At 33.2% G+C, this 16,322-nt stretch overlaps 2 protein-coding genes across 2 annotated transcripts; both read left to right on the forward strand.

Moving 5' to 3' along the window:
• Nucleotides 1–3,536: 3,536 nt before the first annotated feature.
• Nucleotides 3,537–4,395, forward strand: LOC107176414 (GATA transcription factor 7-like). Its single transcript, XM_015528904.3, has one exon. It carries the CDS (start codon nucleotides 3,620–3,622, stop codon nucleotides 4,148–4,150), a length of 531 nt encoding a protein of 176 aa, XP_015384390.1. The 5' UTR covers nucleotides 3,537–3,619; the 3' UTR covers nucleotides 4,151–4,395.
• A 4,355-nt stretch (nucleotides 4,396–8,750) lies between these two features.
• LOC107176413 (GATA transcription factor 7-like) lies at nucleotides 8,751–9,523 on the forward strand. Its single transcript, XM_015528902.3, has one exon. The coding sequence runs from the start codon at nucleotides 8,802–8,804 to the stop codon at nucleotides 9,363–9,365; it is 564 nt and encodes a 187-aa protein (XP_015384388.1). The 5' UTR covers nucleotides 8,751–8,801; the 3' UTR covers nucleotides 9,366–9,523.
• Nucleotides 9,524–16,322: the final 6,799 nt, after the last annotated feature.

Below are 16,322 nucleotides of genomic sequence, written 5' to 3' on the forward strand. Positions count from 1 at the left end.
TTTGAATGAGTAAGTTTGATTGATTTACTTAAATGTTGACATTCGTTATTTATTGCTTATAGTGGGATAACAATGCATCGAGTGAAGACTAACAAAAAGACAGTTGTGCAATGGGTCTCTGTGAAGTTTTTATTAAAACAAGTTATAACTTTCATTGTTACTTTTACTATTTTATTTGAAATTAATTTTTATTTCTTTAGTGTCTGAAACAACTTGGAAACCTTGAATGTGGTTATTATGTGATGAAGTACATCCAAGATATTATTTGAGATTTATACATTCTTGAAAACAATATAAGTTCTTCTATAACTTTTTTTTAATATTTTGTTGAAGAATGCATTGTGAGATGAATTTTCTTAAGAACAGTGTTTAATCAATCAATTGCTACTATTTATGAAATATTATTTGTTAATTATGTGAATTGTGAAGATGTTTAATGGGTGAATTGTTTGCTGCTTGATGCTTAAAAATAACAATATAATAATATATTGTGTTAGGGGTGAGATGGAGTACTTTGTATGTTTAGGATAATCATATATACTTTATTTGGCATATTTATTATGGGTAAAAGTTACAATACTATATATATCTAGATTTGATCATACTGTATTTTAAATGGAGTGGGTAGATTCATTAGTTGAAAATAATCGATCAATATTTTGCTGAATGCATTCAGGATGTTGTTTGGCAAAATTGATACTAATTGTTAGTGTGTTCTACTATTCAGTTAAGACACTTTAGTGCAGACCAGAATGACTAGAGTTGTTGCATGTAGAAGTGGAAGGCATATGAAGCCCAATGTTAGTGCTAAAGTAATATTGAGTGAAGCAAAATGATTATTGTAAATTATCAACTTTTTAGGCAGCTTTGGTAATTATTGTTTACAATGGTGATACAATTTATTTGCATGTTCTTTATTTTTTTATGTTATTCATAAAAGATTAAAAAATATATGAATTTATTTTGTCGTTTTATTTTAGTATAGATTTTAAAATATATGTATACATTTTGTTGCTTTATTTTTTAAGTTCAATGGTTGTGATGAGTACATTACAAAACGATCTTTCACAACTTTGTGATAAGTGGGTCATGTATGTTGCAAAGTTAATTGTAACATATGATAATCAAGTATATCATAAGTATATTTTTGCTTGTAAATATCAAAGAATTGATTTGTGTAGCATACTAGCTAATTGGTTCCATATATTGCACTTGTAGGTGGGAAAGGTGAAGGAAAGGCGAAGGTCAAGGAATAGATATACAGAGGATGATTGATAGATTTATGCAAACTGTCATTATGTTGTTTCCAAACTATATTTGAGATATTTATATTAGTATTTCATTTTATACTTATTTAAATTTTATTAGGAATATTATAAACTTATATTTAATTGTTTGGTTTAGTACTTTAGTTTAATTTAAAATTTTCTTTGAATACCATGATTTGATTGGCAAAACTAAAAGAACAATGAAAATAGTAGAGTAACAATAGAAATGCCAAAATACAAATTCAACTAAAGGTCATTGACACTAAAAAATATATCATGAAGTAAGATCTCAATTGTGTCATAATACTAGTGATACTATAATAATACTAATTACTGACACTAAAATATTAGAATCTATTCATTCTATCATGTCATATTCGTGGTGTAAAACAAACTATTGACATGTAATAAATGTTAGTAAACACTATCATTGTAGTGTCATAATATTCGTGATACTATACTGAAACGAACTATTGACACGCAATCATTATTAGTAATTACTAATACTATAATGTCATAAAGCTTGTAAAATTGTAGTAATAGTAATCATTGACACCAAATAAGTGACACTATTTTTCTGACTGTCAAATTACTGATACAATTAACAAGTATCATTGAAAGTAATTATTGACACTATTCTAACGTCAGTAAATATCATTTTTTTCAATAGCGTTGTGATATAGAATAGGCTATAATTTGTGCAGTTTTAAGTTTTTCTTGATGTGGCCTTAACTTTTTATTTGAAATAAACTCAAATTCTTTTGACATAATAAAATTTTAAAGACAACATTTTAAAAGAAATTAAAGTAAAGAAAATTTAAAACTACCCAAGTTATGACTTGTTCTAGGTCAACTAGTATATGCATCAATTTTTTATTCACGCAAAGTGTGAATAAGTGATGAAAGTAGGGAGGGCAGAAATCCCCATGGGGACAAGGCTCCTCAGGAGTTTCCCTTGTTTTGGGAGGGTATATGGACGATTTTATACCCAATTTCTTATTCGGAGAAGGGACGAGAATAGTTTTTTACCCAATTTCGTTTTCGAGGAAAGGATAGGGATGAGCCAAAATCCTCATTCCCTCCCAATTCCCCATTCCCTATTTTAATTTTTAATTTTATTTTTATTTTTTAGAATTTTTAATAAAAAAGTTTGAATTATAAAATATTAAATATTAGTATAAATAACAAATATCAAAATATTTATACAAATATATTATGAAACTTTCAGACCTAGTTAACTAATTATAGTTTTAAATTACTATTCGATCATGTCTTATTTAAAAGGCCTTATCTCAAAATTTTTATTTCAAACTTTTACCTAATAAAGCCAAAAACTAAAGCAAAAGTTAAAGATATAACATCCAAACTTTTTGTTAAGATATATGGTGAAACTTTACTTTTATTTAAACTTTTTTATTTTAATATGATTAAATCAAATTCAAAAACTAAAAACGTATCAGTTATTCGGAGGTTATTTGGGGATTGGGGACCTTCGGAGATTTCTTATTATTATTCAAGGAGGAGACATGAACCCTAGTAAGCAATTCTAACAGAGACAATGAGGAGATGGAGACATATGCGAAATATCGGAGATGGATATGGGGTTGTCAATCCCCTCCCCTCCTCTCCCCTCCCCTCCCCATTGCCATCCCTAGAAGAAAGTTTAAGCTTATTAATCTCTAACGTTGGCAGATATCACTTGCACCTTTCTAGTCTTTTGAAATTACCTTTTTTTTTAATTCAATTTTTTTAAACTCAGCCTTTTATATATGGAACATTCTTACTAAATTAAAATTCAAACGGGCATGTGCCCCAACTGGTGTATGACTCCGCCATTAATATCAAACGTTTAATTTAGAAATAAATCAAATACATGTATGTATTATCTCTCTCTCTCTCTATATATATATATATGTATATCTTTAATTTGTCACCGCGTAGTATGACTCCACCATTAATATCAAACGTTTAATTTAGAAATAAATCAAATACATGTATGTATTATCTCTCTCTCTCTCTATATATATATTCTTTAATTTGTCACCGCGTAATTATAACCATCTGATTAAATTTCCCGCGTTAGTCTCTCCAATTGTTAGACGCCACTGTGTGAGATTTGTCATAAAAACCGAGTAAATCCAAATTCTTTCTCTTATATTTCGCCAGAATCAATGTCGGTTACGTGTCATGATCACGACTAATGTTCTAAACGGATATATCATTTGCAGCTTTCAGACGCCGGTTTCGTAGAGAGACTTACTCATTAAGTAAAATAAAACTTCTTCTTTATATATACACACGCAAAGGAAGTGGAAGGAAATTAATTAATGTGTTAATTTATCTTTTTTATAATGGCTGAAAATATATTTACGTTTGATGATGAAGGCGATTTTAGCTACAGTGACTCTTGTAGCTACACGTCATCTCCTCTTTGTGTTCCACAGGACCCAATTGATGAAATAGAATTATATCCTAATTTCCTCAACGATTCAATCTCAATAAGTAATCTAGACGTTTCTAATTTCTCATCGGAATTCGAAACGCCAATGATGAAGAAACAGGCGGCGGCGGCGGCACAGGGGTGCAATGGTTTCTTGGGTAACAAGAAACCGAGGGGTAAAAGAGAAGGGAGGCGGGGGATGTGGTCGATGAGTATGAATGAGGAGCTTTGGCAGCGAAAGTGCAGTCATTGCGAAACGAGGCACACTCCGCAGTGGAGAGTCGGGCCATTGGGGCCGAAGACGCTTTGCAATGCTTGCGGGGTACGGTACAAGTCGGGGCGGCTTTTGCCTGAGTATAGGCCAGCGGCTAGTCCCACATTTGATGTTCATATACATTCTAATTTTCATAGAAAAATATTGAAAAAGAAGAAGGGTATTTAGCTAGGTTGTTAATATGTAACTTAGACTTACATTATTTATTTATTTATTATTCATTTATTTTTTAAAAAAATTATTTTATTTTCATTGGTGGTTTTTCTTCGTTCATCAATTTGTATGTTGAGCTAGATTTAGTAGTGAATATAAAGACATTCATTTCTTTTTGTTTTTTTAATTTGTGTTCTGTGTGATATATAGTTTTCTTTTTAAATTCTGTGTCTTTTTAGTTTTTTAATACTTCAATTATTCACATACTGGTTTATAAAATTGGGACAAAATAAATTATATTTAAATGATGCAGGTCTGGTGTAAAATAAATTATATTTTAAATCAATGAATTAACCAATAAATATTAGTATGAAAGAATTAGTATTTTTTTTTGTACACATTCAAAACTCTTGCTGATAATTTATTTATAAATAAATTAATATCAGCTAGCTAAAGACAATATTTAATATCCTCGTATCAATTTTACTAATAGTTATTTTATAAAAAAAATAATTTACTAAAATAATCCTAAAAGTAAAATAGTAACATGAAATTTTGTGAAAATTTTTATATTACTTGAAAGGCTAATTTGTTCTTTTAATTAATATTCTCAAGAAGGCAAAAACATTGTTGAAAGAGTATTATTGAAAAAGAAAAGAACAACAGTTAGACTAAATAGATACTTAAGTCAAAATATAGTGACTAAATAAGCATTTACCCTAGTTTGTATGTATCAGATTTTGACAAATAAATATTTGATAAATGAATAAAATCGTTTAAATAATATAAAATCATTAGAATCCAAATTTGAAAATTATAATTGTAACATAAAAACGCATATAATATATACAAGTAAATAATAGAGAGCCGTTTCTGTTTCGGTATCTAATACGTGGGAATCATATGCAAAAGCCCTAATGCAATGTAAGGCATTATTATTATTAGAAAACAAAAATCTTATGAAAATTATACTTGTAACATACAAACGCATATAATACACACTACTAAATAACGGAGAGCCGTTTCTGTTTCGCTATCTAACACGTGGGAATCATATGAAAAATCCCTAATGCAATGTAAGGCATTATTATTACTAGAAAACAAAAATCTTATGAAAATTATACTTGTAACGTACAAACGCATATAAACAAACAGTGCAATGGGTGCACATTTTGTTTTCAATTTTTTCAAGCCTGTAAATAAAACTGGAAGGAAATTGACTTTATTTGAACTAATGTTCGCATTAGAAGCATATGTAAGACATGCTTGTTAACATCACAAAAGAAAAGACTACAAGTTGAAATTTCTTGAAATTCAAATTAATTAACAGCAGAAATGATTTGGAAGCTCTCGGAATTGATCTCTGATTTGTTGGCTAGTTAATTAAGCGCTGCCAGCGACACAAAGCCATTGACCAACGAAGACGGCGTCGCAGTCGATATTGGGGTTGATGGCAAGAAATAACTCATTGCTCAAGTTGAACTTCTGCGAAACATCAAAGCAGGTATCACCTTCTTGGGCACCATACACCGAATCACAAGTTGGGGGGGCCTTTACGAGCCCAACTGCACGTACATTTTTACTATAAACAATTAATTACAATATATAATTAAGCACATTATCAAGTTAATTATAAAATCGCTTCAAGGGACTTTGCTGAATTGTTTTCAAGTAATTTTATTTGGCTGACCACCACTGTACTTCGAATTCTACGGAGACTATTGGAATATTTACCGGCAAAATTGCGGCTTTCAGCCACAGAGACAATGAGGAGAAGAGCAACGAACAAAGCCAAATTGCAGAACACAGAAGTTTTGTAGCTGGCCATTTCCTAATTAATTTCTGTATTTTCTTCGGTTAATAAAAGAACTAAATCTGTCTTTGTGGTCTTTATTATATATGAATTGATTAAAGCCTCTTCTATTTATAGTAAAAGCTCCAGGGCAGAGATAGAAGAAACCGTCTGCTTACTTTCTGAATCCACACAGTTAATAGCCGGCTTTAAAATTAAAAATGAATCGGCGGAGAACGCTAAACAAAAAATAATAATAAAACTATCATCATCATTCATCAACAAGGGATTTGTATTTACATTCATGAATTGCTGGCTACCGTTATAATGAAAATAAAAAAAGGAAATTAAAGATAGTTGTAGAATTTCGCTTTCTTATTGTGCCTTGTAGTTTTGTGCACCATTCGGTAATGATCAGCCGCCATGAAAACCTCTTCTTAGATGCATATAGATCATTGCCTTTGCTCACCCAGGGAGGGAAAAAGCCACCCACATCTTAAAAGTTGTCTTAAATGTCACACAGACCCCTTTACTTTTATAAATAATTACACAAGCTCCCTTAATTTCATAAATGACTATTATATTCTTTGATTACAACAACCCAAATAAATATAAATATAGTAATAAGATAAAAATAATAAATAAATATAATATAATACAATAAAATATTACAATAAGTATAATTAATAAAATAACATATATTGAAAATTAATTTTAATATTAAGTTATTATTAGTCTATCCTGACAGATTTTATTAATATTAAAATCTCTTCATCCAAAAATTGACTTTAAGATGCATGCTAATATAGACATAATTAAAAAAAAGGATATTGTAAATAAAATAATATGAATTTTGTAAATTATTGTGAATGTTAGGTATGATACTTACATATTATTAATAAGTCAAATAGTTTTATCATCATTAAAACAATATGACAGATTAATAATGTTAAAATAACTTTTTAATTTCAAAATATTTTATAAATTTTATCTTTATTTTACATATTGCATTATTTTTATTTTTATTTATATTTATTATAGAAGTTTAATTAAAGTTAATTATTGAGTTGTTGTAACGAAGGGTATAACATAAAAAAGGGGTTTGTATGATCATTTATGAATTTAAGGGGATTTGTGTGACCATTTAACCAAATCTTCAGAGTGTGGGTGGCTTTTCCCCTATTAGAAACGAAATTATTTCAAGTTATTTGTGATTTTAATTTCACGTGCTTCTTGCCACGTGTGTGGGAGAGAATTAATATGGAAGAGAGCTAACCACTTGTTCAGTTAAGGCTCCATTTGGTACAACTTTTCAAGTATAGTTTATTTAAGTAAAATTTTTATTAGTAGAGCTTTTATAAATAGAGATTTTACTAAAAAAAATTAATTGTTTGGTTATCAATAAGAACTTTAATAAAAATGTGTGAAATTACTTTAATAGGCACGTTTTTTAAAGTTATATTATGAAAAGAATAAAATAAGATCGCCGAATAAGTAGATGATATTTTAGATATTTTAATATTGAAAAAAAAATATTTCAATCTCTACTCTCAAAAGCTCAAAATCTGAACTTATTACTAGTAGAGACAAAATAACTTATTTAAGTTTCAAAAATTCCATTAAAAAAATAATCAAATAACAACAAAAATTATGATAAGAGCTTATGCGATTAAATGAGTATTTATGGTCATTAAATAAGTTATATCAAACAGACACTTAATCAGTAACAATGACAAAAAGCTTATATATTTATCTAGACTATATTTTTTTTAAAAAGAGTAATCATAAGGAAGAAGAAAAGGCACAAACTCAAGTTCTTCCTTGAATGCTAAATGCGACTTGCTTGTGTTCCTTATTTTGATTGCGCTCCTGACCAGCTTATCAGCTTGTGTTCTTTAACTTGATTCTATTCTGAACCTTTGTCCGCTTGTTGGATTATAATTCGGTATTGTGTTGATTTTTTTCTGAGCATTAGATCAATGCTCATAATTTATTTTTTACTTCTTTTGTCTAACAACAATTAATTTTGTGCTCATCACAAAATCAACTCCGTATTAAATCCTTATCTATTTTTCAAACTCATTTGAAGCAAATTAGATGTCAAAAAAAGTGAAAAAAAAAAGTCATAACTAAATTAGAATTAGAATAATTAAAATAACCAAAATTTGAATGCCACTGATAAAATTATTTGTTCAAATCTAGATGGACTTATTAAAATTTTTTCATTAATGCTAGGGCGTCTCCTAGTTTTAAACTTGAGGCTGAGGGGAAAAGTTTCACAACAATTATGAGTTCGCTGCAAACAGTGCATGTGATCTTTGGCCAACCTAGAGGGTTTCCTTTAAAAAATTATTCTTTTACAATTTTGGTTTCCTAGTCTTCTTTTGGATTGGATCTGCAAAAAAGAAAATAATAATAATAATAAATTATAAAAGTCTAAAATCATAAAAAATAAAATAAAATGAAATTCGATATAACATAAATCGGGCGGGGCCTCCGCGAATACCAAACATTTTATATGGAAACAAATATCTGTCACCGCGTACTTTCAACTCTTCCATTGAGCCGCGTAGGCGAAATGGAGTCACACACACGTATCCCGTCCAATTGTTAGACGCCACGTGTCAGAATCGTCAGCAAACCTAGTGGCCTTTTTGATATTTCTTACGATCCTTGTCGGACACGTGTCAACATCAGGACTGATATGGAAACGGATATGTGATGAGTATCTAGAATTTCTCCGAGACTAGACGTACGTCGGTTTTCATAATTATTTACTTGTGCATTAAGTAAAATAAAATCTATCAATATACATATACACACACACACGCGAACAAAAATGTATTAGAAGAGAATTCACGTGTTTTCATTCTAATGGCGGATGATATATTCTCATTTGACGGTGATAATTTTGGTTTCAGTGACACTAGCCACATAGCACTAGCATCTCCCCTCTGTGTTCCACAAGACCCCATTAACGAAATAGAATTATATCCCAATTTCCTCAACGATTCAATCTCTTTAGCTGGTGTTGATGGTGATTTTTTGCCCTTAGAATATTCCGTTATGCCACCCGAGCAGAAGGCACAAGCTCGAGTAATGATGAGAAAACGAGTGGCGCCGGCGCCGTTAGCGGACTACAACAACAGTTGTGTCCTGGCTAATAATTATAAGAAACAGAAGGGTCGCAGAAGAGAACGCATTGTGCAGCAGCAGCAGCAGCGAAAGTGCAGTCATTGCGAAACTACGCAGACGCCGCAGTGGAGGATGGGGCCGTTGGGGCCAAAGACGTTGTGCAATGCTTGCGGAGTACGGTACAAGTCCGGGCGGCTTTTGCCTGAGTATCGGCCAGCGGCTAGCCCCACGTTTGATGGTGACAAACATTCTAATTTTCATAAGAAGATACTGAAGAAGAAGAAGAAGGGCTTTATGGGATAGGGCGTTGATGATATGTAGGTTTTAAAACTGACCTTGTTTTTGTTCATTTGTTATATATATTTTTTTTTCAGTAGCTAATGGCTTGTTAGCTAGTTCAGCAAATATTGGTATGACTAACTAAATTTACCAGTTGTGAAATAGATGAAAATGTTTAATTATTGACTGGTTTAAATTCTTTTCATTTAAGTTCCATTTTCTTTGGCATATAATATTTTTTTTTCTTTTTTTCGTGTTTCAATTTATTCATACGGGAAAACTTCCTTTATTTTCTTAGGGTTTGATATAATAATCTATTTCATTCTTATTATTTAAATAATAATAACTCATTTCATCATTGTTTTTTAAATAATAGTATAAAAACCTTTTTGTTAATTTGTCATTAAATTACTATAATAATTCATTGAAAGTAAAATATTGTATAATTCATTGAAGATAAAATAAGATTTTTAATTAAGAAAATACAAACCCTTTTAAAATAAAACAAAAGAATAAGAAACTAAATTAAATTAAAGAAGCAACAGGAAACTCATCTTTTATTTAAAACAAAAAAAAAATCCAGTTGGGCTGTGAATTGCATGACTTAATTTCTTCTTCCTCAATAAGAATTAATTTTTTTTTATCCGAATTACGAGGTGGTCCTGAGTGGATCTCAACTAATCTCTGCTCGCACCGGGTCGGCCTATAAAGGGTAAAATACTAGCTAAAATGGTGACTCCATACAAGAGCGGGGCTTGAACCCTTGAGCTCTTTTAAAGAGTGCGAGTGCCGAACCACTCACAGCAACCAACTTTGGTTCAATATGAATTAATTATTAAAAGCCTTTAATGATCAGTTGACCATACATTATCAAGACCGTTCATTGACCGTATCTGGCTTTATTCAATTAATTTTCCATATAGGTACACACACACACATTTCGTGGCATTATTTTGGAAGAGTATTAATGATACAACCCTAAGTAAATTCAGTAGAGCACTTGTAATTCATAAGCTTGATGTATCCATCCAGGTACTCTTACATCGATATTCGGCCAAGTCAATTCGGAAACGATGTTCCATACGTCTTTCTTTCTGTTTTTTAGCAAACTTCGATGATATGAGAGGATTTTATTAATTAAAAAAAAATCACCTAATTAGGGAGGTAACGCTTGAATTTAGAGTGAAAAAATCTAACAAATACACATCAAGAGTAAAGTAAAAATATAACAAACAAGCGCGTAGATCAGCTGGCATGGGGTTGTTCTAACTTAACCAAGGTTTTTCAGTTTGAGGATTAGAAATGCAACTGCGTTAAATACTTGTTTGAAGAGCTTTGACGCCCTAGTGGTCATACCCGACTCGAATCTGGATTAGTCGGGGCCCAATGTGATCTTCGGATAACAGGTGAAAAAATTCTACAATATATCTTATGTACTATGTCAACCATACAACAAGTAAATGATATTATGACATTTCATTTAAGTGATAATCATATTAAATTTAATTACATATGTCATACATGCATTAATTATTTATATTACCTCTGATATCTTGTAGAATTTTTCCAGCTAATGAGTCTGTTGGGGCTTAGAAAGAATTGCATTTAATTCAGTGGTGATCAAATTTTTAAATTGGAAAATTATGATCATGGGTCACTACCCTTTTTTTGTTTTTTTTCAAAGGAATTAATCTTTTTCAATCTAGAGTCTGATCAATAAAATGCTGAGTTAAAGAATGAACAATCATTGCCACAAAATAGCGCCTCATCCTCCAAATTGTCATCCTCATCATGGTACCAAACTCCATAATCAAACGCAATATCTTCAACATCCTTTGATATCAAGCTTAAACACATAAATGCAAACAAATGGGTAATCAGTTCTATTGCTCCGAATATCATAACCCTCATCACCCTTTTCTAAGAACGCTCCCAGATAAATAAAGAACAATTCTTTGCACGATTTCTTCACAGAGTGCATAAACGAAACAAATTGATAGTACTGACATCCAACATTAGCAACTTTAGTAACTTGCAAAGTTTTAGAATCCATGTTCAAATCATAGAACTTTTCGTTATGATGAACAATATTTTGAAATTGAATTCGTTCAGAATCATCAAATTCAGTGGTATCTCCACTTTTCATCTCCTTTCTCCGTCACCAGCAGTTCGTGACTGCCATAATCACAAACCCATCGTCAATGTCATGATCAAGACATGAAGAAACACTCACTTTATTAAAAGATACGTTTTCATAACAGCAGATTTTTTAGCCTTCTGAAGACCTTCACCAACATTATGAACATGCTCAAGTCCAAAGGCTTTAGCCTTTCAAAGACTTTGGCAGCAACTGTTGTGCACGGAATGCGGAATCAAGCGCACCAAATAATTACTGAAAAATAAAGGACACAAGAATTTACGTGGTTCGGTAATTAAACCTACATCCACGGAGGCAAGAAAGAATAATTGCTTATTAAACAATTAATAGAGTACAATATTTGAGTAACGAATCTCACTTCCCAGAAACCCAAATATACTCAGTACTCTCACACTCTGCAGGAAAAATAAATTCCTCAGACACACTTCTCTCACTTCTCTCAAAAGCTTAGAAACTTATAAGCTTAACAATTTTGGGATGATATAGAATGGAAGAAGTGCCATCTATTTATAGGGAAAATAATGGCACTATTGCACCAACCCCTTTACTATTCCACCTAACCTAAGCCAATAGTCAATGGTGTGTCAAATTTGCCAACTTTCCATCTTTTCTTCAAATGTTTGGTAGCCATTTGAAATTTTGCATTCATTTTTGAATTTCAATGTCACGTGCATGACTTTTCAACAATTCTCCACCTTGGCGAAAATTTGTCCAAATCTGAGCCGACTACCAACGAACCCTCATCCCCAAAGTGATCCTTCAATAAGGATCCAGAATGGCTGTGTCGTTTCGACTGCCTACGTACCCAAAATTTGGGATCAAGCCAACCGTAGTTCAAAAGTCTCCAAACTCAACGCATTCGAAGAATTAGTTTCAATCCGTATAAAGATTTACTCAATTTGCACACACGATTTTCCTTTCCAGCAACTCTGAAACCACAAGACTGAATCATATAGATTTCCTCCTCCAAATCTCCATGTAAGAACGCTGTCTTAACATCCAACTGAGCCAACTCTAACTCATATTTTTCAACTAAGGCAAGTAGGATACGAATGGAAGTATGTTTTACAACTGGAAAGAAAACTTCATTGTAGTCAATACCTTCCTTTTGAGCAAAACCTTTTGCCACGAGCCTTGCCTTGTATCAAGGAGTTGTTTGATTCGGAGATCCTTGCTTTTTGGTGTAGACCCATTTATTGCCAATAGCCCTTTTCCCCTTTGGTAACTTTACAAGTTCCCAAGTCTGATTTTGATGGAGAGATTTCATCTCTTCCTCCATGGCTAGCTTCCACTGATCACTTTCACTGCTGCGTAATGCTTCACCGAAAGTATTGGGGATGTCATCATCAATAACTGGAAGTGCATAGGCTACCACCATATCTTTAGTAAGCCATCCGGGTTTCTTTATCTCTCTTCTTGGTCTCCTTGTTGCTATAAAATCATCATCATCTACATCATCAATTGTTTCTTCATTTTGTGGGACATCAGAAGAAACAACCTCTTCTTCAACTCTAGGTGTCACCTCCATAGTTGAACCATTCTTTGATGTAGAACTAATTGGTACATATGGAGTTGCATCAAACTCCACCCACTACAATACCTTTGTGGTCTTGTTCTCCACATGCTGAGAACTTGAAGCTTTTATCATTGAAGCTTCATCAAATGTGACATCTCTGCTACACACAAACTTTTTGTCTTCGAGATCCCAAAGCTTGAAGCCCTTTACTCCACCTTTGAATCCCACAAAGATAGATTTTCTAGCACGAGGATCCAGTTTACCATCTTTGACATGATAATAAGCTGGACACCCGAATACACGAAGGGAATCATAGTCTTGTACATGCTTTCCATACCACATTTCCATAGGAGTTTTACCTCCAATTGCAGCAGAAGGCAACCGATTTACCAAGTGACTTGCGTAGCTCACAGCTTCAGCCCAAAACTTTTTATCTAAACCAGCATTAGATAACATACATCGTACCTTCTCTAGTAAAGTACGATTCATACGCTCAGCCACACCGTTCTGTTGCGGAGTATGTCTCACCGTGAAATGTCTTTTAATACCCTCGTTCTAGCATACTTGCAAGAATGGATCAAAAGTATATTCACCCCCATTATCAGATCATAATACTTTGATCTTTCTGCCAGTTTGAGTCTCCACCAATTTCTTCCACTTCACGAAAATCTCTAGAACCTCATCCTTTGCTCGCATGGTGTACACCCATACACGTCTAGAGAAATCATCAACAAAGTTAACAAAATAATGGCTTCCACCAATTGATGCAGTCTTGGTTGGTCCCCATACATCACTATGAACATATGCAAGGATCTCACGAGTATCGTGATTAGCTGTACCAAACTTGACCTTTGTTTTCTTGCCTACTACACAATGCTTACAGAAATTTAATTTACAGGTTTTGGTACATTTTAAGAGTCCATGCCTCATCAGAGTTTGCAAAGACTTTTCTCCTGCATGTCCCAGTCGTACATGCCATAGCTTGGTGGTGTCACTGTGCGCCTCAACAATATTTGCTTCATCAGTTGTACCTCCCTTCAAATAGTACAGATTATGACGCTGAACCCCTTGCAGAATCACCATAGCCCCATGTGTAAACTTCATTGTGCCATCTTCAATGGTAACTTTGTAACCTTTAGCTTCTAAAGCACCCACAGAAATTAGATTTTTCTTTATCTCTGGAACAAATCTAACCTCTTTGAGTTCTCTGACCATTCCATCAAACATTTTGAGCTGAATTGTTCCTATCCTCATTGTGCGACAAGGTTGATTATTCCCCATCATAACTGCACCGGATTCCAGATTACGAAAATTCGTAAACCATTCCTTAATATGACACAAATGATAGGTTGCTCCAGTATCAACTATCCACTCACTCGAACTAGCCACGTATGCTGTAGGAGTAATACTTAGTGAATAATCAGAGTTCTCATCTTTCCGTGCCATGTTTGCTGCTGCTGGTTTCTTCTCATCTCTCTTTTGAGCCTTTGGACAATCTTTTCTCGAATGGCCCTTTTCATGACAAAAGGCACACTCATCTCGAGCTATATTTCTGCTTCTCGATTTGGATCGAGAATTCTTTCCACCACGCTTCTTCTGTTTCTCCATCGCCCAATCTCTGCTCACCAAAGCTTCAGACGATGCTCGTTCAGAATTTTTATCATTATTCCGAATCTCCAAACTAGTCAATGCTGTGCAAACATCTTTAAAGACGATCACACTCTTCCTATATATCAAAGTAGTCACAAAATGGCTATATTCCTCTGGTAGTGAGTGTAACAGAATCATAGCCTTGACTTCATCTTTAATATCTTCATCAAGATTCTTCAAATCAGCAAGTAACTTTTCAAATCTTGAAACATGATCGTGCATTGACACCCCAGACTTCATTCGAAAGCCATATACTTAGCTCATTGCATGAAGATGATTTTCAGGACTTTTCACCAGGTACTTCTCTTCCAATGTATGCCACAAAGTCACTGCACACTCCTCATCTTTCACCAAGTATTTCACCCCCTTGATCAAACAAGATCTGATCTGACCACAGGCTTTCTCGTTCATACGATCCCAAATTTCTTCATCATACAAGTGTCTTTTATTTTTCAGAACAACATCGAGATCGATTTGAATAAGGGCATCCATAACTTCGCGCCTCCACATGCCGAAGTTGATTTTCCCATCAAACTTTTCAACATCGATCTTCTGGCCTCCTATAACAGGTGCTGAATAGCGATTTGACAAATCTCGCCTCCCACCTGAAGTGTCTCCTGAAATAGTCTCGGTAGATCTCTCCCCAATTCTAGAAGTTTCACCTTCTACCATTTTTCTCAATGAACTATTTCCACTTAAAAAACAGCCTCTATGATGTTAATTTCGAGTGAATAAATGCACTAGGAAAGTTCCTAGGAAACTGGATGGGAACTCGGTCCCAATTAAAAACCAGAATCCTTAGACTCTTATCGCCTTTTTTGACAGAACTTTCCTAGACATGCAAAAATACACACTACTTACAATAGATTGTCTCCTAAGTACAAATGGCCGTCTCCACCGTATTCGTGAATAGTACCGTATACGTGAATAGTACCGTATCCCCCCAAGTACGAACCGTCGGCTCTGATACCACTTGTTGTGCACAGAATACGGAATCAAGCGCACCAAATAATTATTGAAAAATAAAGGACACAAGAATTTACGTGGTTCGGTAATTAAACCTATATCCACGGAGGCAAGAAAGAATAATTGTTTATTAAACAATTAATAGAGTACAATATTTGAGTAACGAATCTCACTTCCTAGAAACCTAAATATACTCAGTACTCTCATACTCTGCAGGAAAAATAAATTCCTCAGACACACTTCTCTCACTTCTCTCAAAAGCTTAGAAACTTATAAGCTTAACAATTTTGGGATGATATAGAATGGAAGAAGTGCCATCTATTTATAGGGAAAATAATGGCACTATTGCACCAACCCCTTTACTATTCCACCTAACCTAAGCCAATAGTCAATGGTGTCCATTTGGCAAATTTGACAAATTTGCCAACTTTCCATTTTTTCTTCAAATGTTTGGTAGCCATTTGAAATTTTGCATTCATTTTTGAATTTCAATGTCACGTGCATGACTTTTCAACAGCAACTTCTTGGACGACTCCTCCAACGGACTTCCATCAAGCACATTCTTGACTTGCACGTTGCCGGAACTCAACTCTTCTATTCTAACCAACCATGTTTTTGTGGTTTTCTTGGTGATGTTGTGGTGGAGGGGTTCGATGGCGCATTGGTTGACGAAATTAGGATATAATTAACA

The sequence above is a fragment of the Citrus sinensis genome, chromosome 7, assembly GCF_022201045.2.
Source record: "Citrus sinensis cultivar Valencia sweet orange chromosome 7, DVS_A1.0, whole genome shotgun sequence".
Classification (NCBI taxonomy): domain Eukaryota; kingdom Viridiplantae; phylum Streptophyta; class Magnoliopsida; order Sapindales; family Rutaceae; genus Citrus; species Citrus sinensis.

Bases quoted from the DNA above. Each gene is read 5' to 3' on its own strand.
- LOC107176414 (XM_015528904.3), top strand. From the start codon at position 3,620: ATGGCTGAAAATATATTTACGTTTGATGATGAAGGCGATTTTAGCTAC.
- LOC107176413 (XM_015528902.3), top strand. From the start codon at position 8,802: ATGGCGGATGATATATTCTCATTTGACGGTGATAATTTTGGTTTCAGT.